Below are 15,881 nucleotides of genomic sequence, written 5' to 3' on the forward strand. Positions count from 1 at the left end.
TTTAAATTATTATTTTAAACATAATAACTGTGGTTAGTTCTTCCTGAAAGTGTAGTTTACATTCTGTGTTGCGATATTATGTTTTTAAAAATGTAAATATCTGCTGGTGAAGAGTCTTATGCCGTTGTGTAATTTTAATAAGCTATGGTTATAACAGACATTTAATAGTCTCCTGAAAGGTCTCCTGAGATCTGAAAGCCAAAGGGTCAGTTAACTATCAAAATTGGCCCTGATATTTAATAGGGTAGATTGTTTTCTTCAAAGTAGAAATGGTCCATCTGTCAACGCAAAGCTTTTCTATAGGTTTTTTTTTTTTTTAACTCCTTAAATAGAAAACGTTAAACGTGCCTTATTGTTGAGCTCTTTTAGACGCTTTACAGGTTTCTGCCAACATGAAATTGCGGTGACACCTTATATAAAGCAAATCTAATTTGTTTTGTACTTCTGGGTCGGTCTCTGTACAAGACCAGCTACATATTTGCAAACACAAATATTCACTACTTATTTGTGCAGTTTTTATTTCCTTTCTGTATGTGTTCTCTGTTACAATATATGTATTTTCCCAGCTAATGACATGTAGGTCAAGCTTGTTCAGGATTTGTCCATGCCAAAATTATCGTAAAAAACACGCAGACTTCATGGAAATTGTGCACCTTGTTTCTCAGTGTTTCAGACTTACAAAAGCATTTTATTATGTACACTGAATGGCCTATTCTTATTAAATTCTTTATTTTTCTTTTGATTCTGTTTTTTTTATATATATATATATATATATATATATATATATATATATATATTTTTTTTAATACTGCTGGGCTTTCTGTAATAGATTTCTGATAATATACAAGAAAGGACCGTGATCAACACACTGATTGAATTGTAAGTAATTGGAGTAGATGAGACAGAATGGACCAGTCGTCCCCCCCCCCCCTAAGAAGTTTATTTTGCGCACAGGCTTTTAATTTTTATCATTTGTTCGTGTTTGGCATATAGGTTAGTGTACTAAATCCACCATGGACGCTCTGGGATGCTGCTGGTAAAAGAACACCATTAATTTCCTCCTATTGGACAGTTCATAGGACGGATCCATTGCCATCTACATACCCTGTTCTTTTTCGGTTTCTGAAGACAGTATGTGTGGATATTTAAAACTTCAAAGGTCTGCACCCGCACTCTAATGGGGTTCCCAAGGACTAACAAAATGCCCCTTTTAAATATGTTTATGCGCATAATGAGTCAAAATAATCCTTTTTTAGAATAAGATTCTCTGCATTTGTTTCTGAATAGATATTTTTATGTCCCTTCTTATCTCAATGAGTTTGAGATTTGGACTTTGACTTGACCAGTCCAAAACCTTAATTCTTATATATTTGGTGATGTGCTTAGATTCTGTGTCCATTAGCTGGTTATATCTTCAGACAAGTTTCAGTTGTTGGACAAATATCGTCACATTTTCCATTGTAGTCCATGTTGGACTATGTGATTGTGAGATGTTAGGTCCTGTGGCCTCACATTGCCACTGTACATTGGAGCTTGACTGTTGGTCACATACTGTCTGTTTTCACCACATTGCTCCAGTCTTTTAAGATGCAACTTTGTAACCTAATTCTTACTGCACTGTTTTGTTTGTTTGATTTTTTTTTTTTTTTTTTGGAGGGAATGGGTCTTCCCCTTGCTACCCTTAATTGAAATTATTGGTCTTTCTGGCGTCATTGGATTGTCAACATGGCAAATGTTAAAGTTCATGCCTCTACAGAGGTCTAAAGATCCCTGGATGTTGCTTTGGAGTGCTTTTCTTTTTTTCAGCATTACACAGCCTGATCTTTGGGTGAATTTGCTGGGACACTCCTGGGAAGAATGGCAACTATCTTCATTGGGAAACTTTTTTTTTTCTCACTCTTGAATGATAGACTTCAAATTGTTTGGAGAAGACCTTTTGAAACTTTTCTAGATTGGTGAGAAGCAACATCTGCTTCCCAGAGATAATTGCAGATTTTTCCTTTAGCATAGTGTTAAAACAAACCTGAATGTTCCAGACTGAGCTGCCAAAGGTTCAACTGTGATATAGAGGGGGTAGCACTTCCTGATCAAACGAGACTGTTTCCTTGATTGGCTCAAATTCTTTCTTCATTGATATGGAAGCAGTGAGGATGTACTTAATTCTCTGCACATGGTTTCTGTCATGTTGTGGATTATTTGTCAAGGGAAATTTAAAAGGATCACATTTCTGGACTTTGTCAGGACAAGATGATTGATAACTTTATGTCCTGTAATCGATTTGAAAGCGGGTGTACTTTCCTTTTCACATGACTGTGAAGCTTAGGCTGGAAGTGGTAAGGTTGGGCAGAGAATAGACTGCTACATTTAAAATATAGATTGCTTTATGTTTGCTATGTAAAAGTTTTAGAACCTGTTGCCGTGAGACACGGTTGAGATGGTTGTGGAAGAGAGGACTTTATGTTTATCTCTCAATAGCCAGGCAGATCTGGTCTGGCTTCCAGTTTTATGATGTTTATGTGCCCCAAATGGTGCGAATTGCCAATAACCATTCATTATTATACCATGTTTAGCTTTTTTGTCATTCCTAATGAAGATCTAAGTGATCCGGGTCAGTTTGGGATCAATGTTACATAAAGTGACCAAATTGTCCATCAAAAGTAATGCGTGTATGGGGCCTTAAGTGTACAATGTTTTGAAAATTTAAAGGCATGTGAAAAGACCGTTTTGTTCATTCAACCTTTAAGGCAGTAACGCATAGCCTAAAGACTCGTGTCGGTTTAGGGTTTCATGACTTGGATCAAACCATGTGCATGGCTGGAGACCAATCAAATCTCAGCAAAGTGATCATTAGCCATCTGCTATTTTTTGTAATGCGGCACAATAAGCCAAATAATACCAATGCTCCGTTATTGTTCCTTTTGCCCTGTATGTTAGAATATTGCAGGCCACCAAGTTTTTTTCTTTGAGGCTGAATGAAAATTTAGTAATTTTTTTTTTTCTTGTTGATTTCAGAAACATAAAGAGAAAGAAAAGCACAGGCAGAGATCCAGAAAGCAAATGGAGCCTTTGGCGTCATTAGTTCCCTCTCTGACTGTGACTACTGAAAAGGTGAGCCCGGCCACTCTACAGGACACCAGGGAGAGAGGCTTACTTTGTAGCCGGTGACATTTAAGCCTGAACAGGTTATAAACGTGGCACGAATGCAGGAATATACTAAGATGTTTGTTGTCTATTAAAGACCACAGGTTTTTTTTTTTCCCAATAGTCTATTAATGTATTTTATCTATAGTGTATGTAATACCTATTTGCTCTTAAGTGTGGTGCATGCGGTAATTAAGCACAAATCACAGCATGTATAAGGTCAACTGTTTCTTCAGCAGTACGTGTACTAATTAGATAGGACTTTAAGTCTGTCCAGCGATTTTGTTTTGATATTCTTGATGCATTCACAAGTCAAGCTGAATGTGATGCCCCCACCTAAATGAAATGAAACCTCTAAAACATGCATTAAACAAATAAGGGGCTGATTCGATTAAAGGCGATACGGACATCAGCCATACATACAGTGGCCACGACATTATGCATTTTAATACTCTCCTCTATGGGGACGCAATCCTAAATGAACAATATAGGTATGAAGTATTATGCCATTGCCAGTGTACCAACACTCATTGCCTTCCAGCTCTCATTCTAACCCGTTGCTACACGCTCCTTCCTCCCTGTCTACCCCATCTGTGTCATCCCTGTCTGTCAGACCCTCCCCTTTAGAATGTAAGCTCTCACGAACAGGGCCCTCTTCCTTCATGTGCTTCTCCCTACTTATACTTGCATCTACTTCTAATCCCCACAAGGGCACACTGGTTGCTGACTCCCTGCTGCTTATTTTGAGTGTTCATGATGGCTAATGCAGCAGTGTTAAACCATGTCCTTGTCCTGCATTGTATTGTACTGTAAGTCACTGTTTTCCTGTACACTTATTTGTGTATGTACTTTGTAAGGCACTGCAGAACCCTTGTGGTGCCATATAAAGAAAGGATAATAATAATATTCAATCAACCCCTAAGGGTGCACATACCACTAAACAAAAGTACTGTAACTTTCCAGGAAATGTAAAGCTGGTGAGCATATCCACTTAAGAGGGATCTGATAGAGAATGTAATCTTTCTTTAGGTGCCTACACACCAGATGATATTTTACACGGTTCGCCCGGTTTCGACGCATCGGAACGACAAATCGTGTAAAATATGTCCAAATCATGAGTGTCCTCTCACGATCCTGATGCGCGTACCCGCTGGTTGTACATCGCATATTCAGATCTTGCCTGCTGCAGGTAAGATATGCCAATCTTATACACGATTTTGTGCAAGATAGATCTTTAGTCAGATTGGACACTTTTTAGCACCATATCGTGTCCTGGAGATGCCGGGGAGAGTTCAAGGGAAATTGCCCTTGATATCGCATCGTGAGCACATCGTCTACTGTGTAGGCACCTTTACATTTCATATCAAATGTATCATGTGCTGGAGGGTTGCTACTTTAAGCACAATAAGCGTCACCAAGCTGAACATATATGCCAGTATATAGCTGATCAGACATGTATGTGGGGCAAGAGGTTTATTACAATGTACGATTACAAGTCTCCTTATCAGATTTCCATTTGTGAAGGAAATGTTTCATATTGTTTTAATAATCTATTGATTCTCTGTATATGCTGAATTTGTTCTTATATTGGGATCACGGATTTGACATAGTACACCTGTGACATGGCTGAATTAACAATCTATATTTGTAAATTTTCAATGCTAATGAAGACTACAGTCGCAGTGATTGCAGAATACGCGCTATAGCGCGTTTTTACATACTACAGGCACTGTGGGACTCAGGGCCTGATTTAGACCCGCTCGCGAGCGCTATGGGGGTCGATGGTGGCCCAGTGCACATGCGCACGACGGAGGCGGCTCCTTCGTGCGCATGCGCGAGACCCGGATAGCGACGGGCAAAATATCGCTCCGGGTCTCGTACCAAAGGGGGCGTGCTGTCAATGTTGAGTGACAGCTCGCCCCCTTTTGTGGGCGGGCCGGGGGCATGGCTGCCCAGACGGAGGCATTCCCATGGGAACACCTACCGTCTGGGGCCGTCCCCACTGACATCACAAGTGATGTCAGTGGGAGTGCTTTCGGCTCTGTTTGATCCGAAAGCACTCTTGGGCTTGCGGCAACGAGACCCTACCACAAGGGTCTCGTTGCAAACCCGATGGACGCGATGGTCTTGACCATCGCGACCATCATCATGGCCGCTCGCTATAGCTGGAGGCCGCTCTAAAAAAAACAGAGGGCTGGCCCTGATTCAGAGCAAAATGTGCTCACCGCAGCAGCCAATAACAGCCCTCAAAGTCTCCTCAACCAATCACAGCCGGCACAGTTTTCTCATCCAATCACCGCCCAACCACCCCCATCTGCAATTTCTTAAAGTGAGGGGTCCTTGGGACCCACTAATTTTTGCACTCAGTGCGATCACTGCAGTTGTGTTTCAGGCCGGCTGATCAAACCCTGCTTTGTAAACCACGTTACTGCTCATGTAATAGATGTCTCCAAGCATACTGATTGGTGGATGACACTGGTGGCGGGTCCACACAGCATGGTCAATGGCCAGAACTATTCACTAATCAGAGTGCAGGGAGCTATCTGCAGGGCATGGACCATATTTAGGGAAGGCCAAGCAATTTGCAACATGCCGGGAGACCGTATGGGATTTCAGTAAGGTGTTTTCTGTATTGAATATCAGTTATTTGAAGTGCTCTCTGTATTGTTTATTGGTTGTTAGGATGTTGTCTGCATTGTATAGGGATCATTAAGATGTTCTCTGTATTGTATTGGTCAAGGGTGCTCCCTGTATTGTATATGTGTCACTACAGTAGTCTTGACATGTGCAGTGCTGGTAGGGGTTGTATTGATTATAACTTTTAACCTAATACTTGCTGTCTATAATCGCATCTACATTATATAAACCACATCTGCACATTTATTTCCATGCTCCTTTTTCTGTTGCAGCGCTCTGGTAAAAGTCTATTCCCCTTCCATGTGTTGCCTCCCAAGCCAAAAGTCACCAGCTATTCTGCGATTACCAGTCTCACATCATCTGTGCTGCAGTGGTGTCAGGAGTGATCTGTAATTAACCCTTTCACTTTTGAGGCTTCTACCATCTCAGTACTGACCCTATTTCGGCAGTTTTACTGAACTTTATTTTTCAAATAAAGGTATAAGTTTTATAGCCATTACTGATTTCTGCAGTAGGGGTTTATTCCTATGTGATCATACATGATCACCAAAGAAGTGGCCATAACATTTGAAAGAGGGTACTTCACTTTTCAAAAATGTTACCCCTAAAGCTGGCCACACATCTAAAGATTATCTGTCCAACCAGCCAACTAGTTGATTGGTTGGAATGAAAATCTGGTAACGTATGGGAGTAACTGATGATCAGTAATTTGTTCCTAAATGCCAGAAATCAGATGAAAATGGTCGTTCAGACAAGTTTGTTAAATGTCTGATCTAAACAATTTGTTCAAACAACAGTTTTTGTCCTTTTTCCGGCGTTGCTTTCATACCTTACTAGGTTTTCATTCCAACCAATCAACTAGTTGGCTGGTTGGACGGTCTTATTTACTAAGCAGTGTTAGAAGTGAAGAGTGAAAAGTAATAAGGTGCCAGCCAATCAGCTCCTAACTGTCATTTTTCAAACATAGCCTGTTGAGATGGCAGCTAGGAGCTGTGATGGCTGGCACCTTATCACTTTTCACTTCTCCTAACACTGCTTAGTAAATAGACCCCATAATCTTAGATGTGTGGCCAGCTTAAGTCTGTGGGTGCCATTCATGTGCAGATAGTGATTTTAGAGCTCTCCCCCATCCCACCCCCATTCTGTGGCACTTTATATTTGACTGCAGCGTTTCAGCTGTGAGAACGGAAGGCTTAATTATGTCATCACCCTCCCTGGCTCCAGCACCATCCACAAGCAATTGAGCAGCATTTTAGGGTAGATTTTCCCCATTTGGATGTCTGTACTTCTTAGAAAGTGTGGAACACTTTTAAGGTATGTAATCATTATTAACTTCTTATGGTTTTTATAGCGCCACTGACTTATGTAGGGCTGTACAAAGAACTTATGCCATTCATATCAGTCCCTGCGCCACTGATAGTCTAAATTCCCTACCAACCCACACACACACACACCCACACACACACACACACACACACATTTCTGTCTGGATCCAGTTAACCTACTAGTATCGAGTGTGGGAGGAAGCTGGAGCACATGGCGGAAACCCATGCAAACACATGAAGTACATGCAAACTCCACACAGATAGGTCATGACCAGCAATTGAACCCATAACCATAGCGCTGTGAGGCAGTAATGCTAACCACTTTGAATAAGGACAAGTCACATTTCTCTGTAGCACTGAAGCTGTTAATTAGGAGGATTTCCTTCTATTTTGACAGTAAATTATGTAAATTATGTGTAGGCAGAATATAATGACCAGTTGTAAATTAGTTTTCGGGTCTAAGAATGAAATGAAGATTTCCTCCATCCCCACAACGTTAATAAAAAATAAATAAAACAAAAACCGTATTCCGTGAATGCTTGTTGCAAATTTGTTTCTTTTCTCTGTAAGGTTTCTCAAATCGAAGCATAATCCTGGCTTACAAGTGCACTGGGTGGTCAGATATGTTAAGTGGCTTGTAAAGAAAAAAAAATCCCTATGGCTTTCAGCGTTTTCCGCACACCTGTGTTTGCAAGGAACAAGATATCGGGAACATCTGCATGCACAAAGGGGCGTCCAAAAACTGAAAAATAAAACCACCAGCTAGAGCAGCTAGGCCAGGGTTAGGAATGTCTATTGAATAGGTCTAAACAAAATAATCTCAGTGGTCAAAAGTTGTAGTTCGTTAGTAGCGAAAGGTCATTGATAGTTTGTGGTGAAACATTCTAGTGAGTGAGGAAAGGAAAACGAGATGAATCCTTTATGGAATGTTGGTATGTGTACACAAGTGCATTAATGGACCGTCCGCGTCACTCCGAGTGATGGTTGTCCGGGCTTATGGTGATCACACAGGTGAAGTTTGTTCCTTTCAGTCATGCATATGGTGCTGATGGAAAGGGCCCTTAAATTGAACACATTTAGTGGTACTTAACGTGAATTTGTCACCAGGACGGATTGGCTTTCATCCAACAAATGACTTGCATGTGAAAACGTCGGCCCCAGAAAGTGTCACAGTGAAAGCTTTAAAGTGCGTATAATGGAGTGCGGTTATTTTACGAGTGCAGCCTGTGTTTTCACTAGGACCCCGGAAAATATCTCAAAATGTTGACAGTCATTATGTGGCCAAAACAATGTAGCCTGTCCATTCGTGGCTCACTATGGTATATTGATTCATTTATAGTTTCATTCATTTCTCACCGTGTTTTGGCAGCGATAGTACATGAAAGAGAAGGTAATCCTAAAAGGTGTAAAGTGCACCCATCACTTACACAATGTTTTTCTGTTGATGCCATTTGTGTCAATAGTGTTTCAACACAAATTAATATATAATGGCTGCTTTATTTTTTTAATTATTATTTTGTGGCAGTTTTGTTGACATTAGTGGTAAACAAATGAGCAGAAATGCCAATTGCTTCCTTTTCTAATGTGTCTCCCTCAGCAGAGTGTGTGCCCGCCCTGCGCCTTTACTTTACCTCTGTATAATTAGGAAGCCATGTTGAATGCTTGTATTGATTTGGGTGCTTATAATGTAATGATGAGAATTGATCAGAACAGATCCGTGCAAAGCACGACCATTGCGATATTTTGCTAGTACTGAATGTGTGACCTTGTTTTATTCTCTTTGCTATTGTGTTGATTTGTTTGTAAAATATTTAGGTCTGTGTCTACTTGTTTGGTTTTTGTAAGGTTATTGTTTTATTTATAAGTTTGTGAGACAATGGTGTCGGAATTAATTAGATTTGTTCCTCATTTTCAAACCGGTATTAGCAGTTAGCTGAGAAGTTATTCCAATTCTACATTTGTTTTGCAGGGGAAAGGTAGTGATTACTAGGTGTGGTTGATGTCAATAGATTGCGCCACCTAGTGGTTGGCATGTAACCCATGGTATCAAATTTGCTGACTGCAAGCAGAATCGTCTGAATCAAACATCTATCTGAATAAGAGTTCCCATGTTTAAGTTGGCAGTTACATATTGACAATGTCTTTAAAACGTCCCCTCCCCCAATATGATGTCCATTTAAAATAATTTTACTGTGCATATATAATACGTAGAATTCATTATATGGCTATAACTGGTGAACAGATTGCCCTGTGCCTGAGGTTTGCAGCACAGTGAATGCAGTTACAGTATTATGCATGATCAGGGATCTTTTAAAAAGCTGAGTCACTTGAGTTCTTAAGATGTAATTTGGCTTAGTGTGTTGTTGCAGCTTTTTGTATTGCATTGTTCTTGGTTAGTTGTTTTTTTCTTGTTTTGCAAAATTGGCAAGTGGTGGGTTGTAGTTTTGTACTTAAAATATTTTTAACTGCAATTCTATTGAGGCAATACTATGACCTGGCCTTAGCAACGATAGTTACAAGGACAATCTTGTTTATAATCCTAGTAGTCTTGACGCTACTTAAGGTGTGTATATATAATTATATTAATATGCATTTATCAGAACTGACGTTATTTGAGATAAATATGTTGTGGGGGAAATGGGAGAGATGTTATTCTTGTACACAGCAGAGTTCCTGTCTTTAATCCAATTGAAGGGCTTCAGTCAGCCTGTTTTGGTTTGATGGAGGCAGGATAACAGGATTGCTAGAAATTGTAGTATTAAATAGATCAGGTTCTGTTGAGTTGGGAATAGGTATAGTGTCTGCCTCACTGTAAGGTAGAAGAATATTAGAAGTCACAGAGCAGTTGGATTTTGTATAGATAATGGAATTGTAAGGTGACTTATTCTATGTTTAATACACCAGCCTTCCTTATTGCGCATGTGTTTGTGTGGTGGTTGTTTGGTCCTATATTGAGCAGCGTTGGTCTGCTATTTCTGTATGATATGATTGGTGCAGGCTGCCAGCAGAGCATCATGATATTAAATATAAATAGTTACATAGTCAGTGTATTATAATATAATTACCCACAGTTACGTCACAGGAAAAATGCTGGATGCAAAGGCATTACTTTTATTTTATACATTATTTTTCAGTTACCATGACAGTTTGTAGCCAAACACATATTAATATAGTATTGTCCTGCTAAGTGAAACATCATTGGCTCCAAATACAGTTTTTTTCTTAAGTCTCTTGGTAAGTATTCCCTTACACTACAACCCCTGTGTGAGTGAAGGTGCCTACACACACAGCGATGTGCTCACAATCCCACAATGTGTACGATTTCCCCCTGAACTCTCCCCGGGCGCTCCCCGGCAGTCGTGGGCACGATTTGGTCTGAAAAAGCTGCAAATTTGACACACGATCTATCGTGCCTCCTAAACTATCCAATGCATCGTGACTTGAGATTGTCAGATCTGCCCTACAGCATGGCAGATCTGAAGATGCGATGTGCGACCTGCGGGGACGCGCATCACATCGTGATCATGAGTGGGGACTCGCGATTTGGGCATATTTTACACGATCTGTCGTTCCGATGCGTCGGAATCGGCCAGATCGGGTAAAATATCGCCATGTGTATAGGCACCTTGAGATGTTTATCGTGTGAGCCTGTAACCGTCACTCTCCATAACACATACAGCGGCGGTGTTGAGTCAAGGCTATATGTTTAGTAATTATGACTAGATTTCAAAAGATTGAAGGAAGAAACTTTTCTAAAACAATGGACTGAATCACTGGGAAACCTTTCATACTGAAGGCAAAACTCCAGATAGTAATCTTAGTAAAAATGTGATGTTTAGGTTTAGAATAGTGATCTGAGGTATAGCGGGTCTAAATACAATTGGTTATATTGTATTTGTTTGTCTTTCTGTATTCATCCTCCTTTCTCTGACTTTCAGACTTACACCTGCACTACCAACAATAATAACGCAGTCACGAGCTCAGTAAAGCGTCTGGAGGAAACCGCAGCGCGGTTTACAAATGCTAATTTCCAGGAGGTTTCTGCACATCCCTTAAATGTTAAAGATGCTCTGGAAGCACGGACATCAGAGAGCAAAGTAAAGAAGACTGTAAGTCACAACCCCGTACAGCGGGGGCGGAAGTCTGCCAGTGGGAGAAGCACCGCAGGACCCGCTGCAGCAACGAGCCCCTTTCAGCAAGGTAACTTACTGATGACCTGATCCTTGTATAAGATCCACTAGTTGATGTCTGTGGGTGGGGTATGGTCAGTGTTATATGTATGGGTGATTGTCTGGGTATGTAGTACATCTAGTCTAGCTCAAATTTAATGTGTTGCCCCTTGTGAACAATTTATTGCCCCCAGTATCTGGGCTTCGTGGTCCAAACCTCCACTAAAATCACATATATGTAAGAAGCTTTCAATGTATCTGTCAGATATGAAATCGTTAATTTTATTTTTTCCAGTTTATTTTAGTAAATTAACATATTGAAAACTTTGTGGTAAGGTGTCAAAACGTGACACTTATAGACCGTGCAGTGTGTCCACTCTAAGGACAAAGCTGTGCGTTGTCATCCGTTCCCCATAATCCAGTGGGTTATTATTATTTAGAGATGAGCGGGTTCGGTTTTACTCGGATCTCAAAACGGCATTTTATTGGTTATCGGCTATCACGTGTTTTGGATAGCCAATACAATAAATCCGAACTAATCCGAACTTGCGGTAAAATGGCGATAAGAACCGAGTAAATCCGAACCCGCACATCTCTATTATTATTATTATTATCATCATTTATTTATATGGCGCCACAAGTGTTCCGCAGCGCCTTACAAAGTACATAAACAAATTGTTGACCAGTGAGTTACAGAACAATACAATACAGGACGAGGACATGGATAATATACATTGCTGCATTAGTGACCATAACACCCAGATAAGCAACAGAGCTTAAGCAACCAAGTGTTAGGTGCCCTAGTGGGGAGTAAGACGTATATGAAACTAAAGTAGGGAGAAGTAAGAGCTTACATTTCCTCCCTGTCTACCCCATCTGTGTTGCACCTGTTTGACTGCCCCTCCCCTTTAGAATGTAAGTTCTTGCGAGCAGGGTCCTCTACCCTCTTGTGCTTCTCTGTTCTCTACTTTCATCTACTTACTCCCCACTAGGGCACCTAACACTTGGTTGCTTTGCTCTGTTGCTTATCTGGGTGTTATGGCTGCGAATGTAGCAATGTATATTATCCATGTCCTGTATTGTATTGTACTGTAAGTCACTGGTCAACCTATTTGTTTATGTACTGGGTAAGGCGCTGCGGAACACTTGTGGCGTAATATATAAATAAACTATAATAATAATATACCAAGGAAAACTTATTAACCTTTGCTGACCAGTTTTTAATTTTTTTTTACATTTTGTCCTATTATTACTGTTAAATTCATCTGTGGATTTATTTTTGTATTCCCCTTTATAAAACATGACTGAGTCATTTGGCATAGGATTGTGGCAGTTGATCCAACTCTTCCATTCTGTAATTTTTTGTCGGCTATCCCACTCTTCTAATGTGCTATATCCAACATAATTACGTTTCTGTTTTAAAAAAAAAAAAAAATCAAATAAAATAAGAATTTCCAGAAACCCTTCCATGGCTATATAGGATTAGAAGAAGTTTTAGAATCCTAATGAGCTCTTAACAGCAGCTGTAAAAACAAAAGGCTAAAAGGAAGACAGATGGTGACAGTCAGATCCGCTAATGGAAACCCATTTTACATAGCTGCTAATTAAGTGACAAAATAGTGCTTGTCTTAAAGCCTCCTTTTTGAAATATTACAGCATTGTGTAATCGTTTTAATATTTACTACCGATTTGTGAACAGTATGAAGAAAGCCAAAGTTAAGACCAGGATGGCAAACTTATGCCAACTTATTTTGAATGACCCTATTAACTTACTTTGTAATGTGTAGTTAATATATGGATATGTCATATCTACAGACAGTTAACTCAAATAGAAGCCAAGCTAAAAGTGTGTGCCTAACCTCCCCCCTAGTACCGAACTCCCCTTCCCCTTAGGCACCGCCCCCCCCCAGGGAGGATTAGGCTAACCATAACACCCCCCCCTCCCGTAGCTAAGGGCTAAACCGCCCGGACTTACCTCGATCGGTCCGGCGTCCTTCTGTATTCTGGTGTCGGGATTAAGATAGGCGTAGGTATGTCGACGCCCATCTTAAGTCCCCCTTCGGGCTTTGGTTGTCGGGATATAGACCGGCGGCATGTAATCCGCCGGTCTATTAACTACATCCCCTGTTGTGCTGGAGTGTTTGTTTGATTCTATGCACAGGAAATGCAGTATTACTGTTTCATGATGTAAATGATAAGCTTAATGGTGCAGGCGTAATTGTTTCTTTCAAGTCATTTGAAGTGTATTCATTTAGTCTATTTTTATTTATTATTTAAACACATTTTTTTTTTTAATTCTTGTGTATTTCTCAGTTTGCACGTGCTGCAATTATAATGCTTTCCGTTTGATGTGGTGCACTGTTCTACTGAGTCTGGGTGCAGAGCAAAAATAGTCATGTGTTTGTATATGTAGGCTACTAGCTTATGTTTACCCATCAATGGGAATTCTTCAGACAACCAGAAACATTGCAGACAATAACAATGTAGTAGCCTATATATATATATCTGGTGAGAGTGCTATGTAAATTGTTACAGTAAGAATCGTGGATAAGTTTATGGGGTTATGAGACACACACACGTGCGCCTATGAGCAATGCGAGCATCAAGAAATGCCAAACGGAACCTGTGCAATAGTTCAGGTCTCTCTGTTTACTTGTTTTAGTTTTTTTAGGATTATCTGCCACCTACAGCACTTTCTAATCTTTAAATGAATTAAAGTAAGTGACTGGGATGTAACCTGGGTTTTCAGTAGTCGTCGTGCGACTTCCAAGTAGTTTGCAGAGTAACCATAGCCACAGCTTTATTAGCATTTTTTTTTAAAGATTGATTTGACTGTAATACTTCCTTCTCATCCATATTGAACTAAAGAATAAAAAGTAAGTAGTACATTCTTATTTGTTTTAACACTCATTAGGTATGAACGTAAAGTACTACAATTCTGGAATGATTTTGGTATTTTAGCTTTAAGCACTAGGGCTGCCTGTATTCTAGCCATCTTCTGATTTTGTCTTTACAGGCAGTTTTTCGGGAACACCGAGTAGTGTTAAGTCGTCTTCTGGGAGTTCTGTGCAATCGCCGCAAGAGTTTCTAAACTTTACAGACTCTGAACTGCGAACGGACGGCTATCACCTGACTCAGCAGCCCCCGTTAACCAAAGATGTATTGAAAGGGGAGCCAGGACTGCAGGAGGGGACAGTAAACAGTTTTGGTTCCTTAATGGGCCTTCCTTCAAATCCAGTTATGTCTTTCCAGACCAAAAACTTTGATAGTGTTCCTGGAGATTATGTTAATGCAAGCCTTACTGTATCGGGGTACAAGCGGGTACAGGCCTCCATGATGGAAGACGATGCCGTGAAAGAGAAAAAGAGGAAAGGAAATAGGCAGAGTAAGCATGGGCCTGGTCGGCCAAAAGGGAGCAAGAACCAAGACACACTCTCCAATATGTCTGTTTCCTCTGCTTCACCAACCTCTTCTGTAGCGTCTGCAGCGGGCAGTATAGCCAGCTATGGTCTTCAGAGGTCCCCGACATTGCTCAGGAATGGCAGTCTTCAGAGTCTAAGTGTTGGCTCGTCTCCTGTTGGGTCAGGTAGGTGGCATTCATTAGTTCATACATGCAAAAAAACTTTACTTTGAATATTCTACTATCGGAAGCTATTGTAATAGCCACACTTTGGGGACAGTTCTCATTAGGGGGCGCAATGTGTCATTCTTGCTCAAGACATCACAAGTTTTCTCATATATCCCACAGAGGTGCACAGGAAAACACGTAGTGTTGGGAATGCATTAACTGGGCGATATGTTCACAGCCGAATATTGCAGCAATACTCTGTAGCATATCACCAGTAATTGAATTCCCCCCCTTTGGTTTTAATTGTGGATTTGCATAGTGAAAACTCTAACGCCAACACTTTAATGTTTTTGAAATATTTTTTTTTATGTTTGTATGATTATTATACCCTGATTTTTAGCGCTCACGTTTTATATTTATTATTTGCAATTTAATATTGAGCTGCTTTTTTTCTAAACAAGCGCAGGACACTTTATATTGTTTTTAATAAGAAGTCTGCCAAAATGTTTGTTTAATGGAAGATATCTTGAAATTAATACCCCGTCTTCAACTAGTTGAACCCACTGTGTTGAGGCCCCTGCAGTTTTGGGAAAAAAAATATCTGCAGAGTTATAATGCTTAAGGGCTCACAGCCTGGAGTATAAATGTAAACTGCTTTTGTTCATGGCCTAGATATTAATGTTAGGATCTGGTTCTGATCGCTGATATTAGGACTTTTCACTTCTAGAGTACTAAAAAAATAATGGCCTTTTCTCTTAAACCAGTAACCAGTAACCCCTAACCCCACGCTTCTTATACCCTATTGATACTATGGAGGTGTTTGTCTGAAGTTACCTCTGTTCTTGCCGGAATTGCTATGTGTGGGCCTCTGGCAGAAGATACAAATGGCCGATGACAGTGATCAGTGTGTGTTCTCATTGGCTGACTCTACTTGTCTCCTAGGATTTAGTCTTTTGGCAACTGCTAAATTACAATCTATTACATTTTGCTATCTATTGTTTCTGTGTTTGTAAATTGAACCTATGTCTTAATAACTCAATG

General features: G+C 40.2%; 1 protein-coding gene across 10 annotated transcripts in view; it reads left to right on the forward strand.

Moving 5' to 3' along the window:
• MLLT10 (MLLT10 histone lysine methyltransferase DOT1L cofactor) overlaps positions 1-15,881 on the forward strand; it is a 163,630-nt gene that overhangs the window by 80,254 nt on the left and 67,495 nt on the right. For all 10 annotated transcript variants that reach the window (XM_088454236.1, XM_088454237.1, XM_088454228.1 and 7 more), the window contains 3 exons: positions 3,013-3,108; positions 11,042-11,303; positions 14,289-14,858. In XM_088454236.1, coding sequence (XP_088310362.1) covers positions 3,013-3,108; positions 11,042-11,303; positions 14,289-14,858 — 928 coding nt within the window. The remainder of the gene's footprint in view (positions 1-3,012; positions 3,109-11,041; positions 11,304-14,288; positions 14,859-15,881) is intronic.

The sequence above is a fragment of the Taudactylus pleione genome, unplaced genomic scaffold (assembly GCF_031769625.1).
Source record: "Taudactylus pleione unplaced genomic scaffold, aTauple2 ptg000610l, whole genome shotgun sequence".
NCBI classification, from domain to species: domain Eukaryota; kingdom Metazoa; phylum Chordata; class Amphibia; order Anura; family Myobatrachidae; genus Taudactylus; species Taudactylus pleione.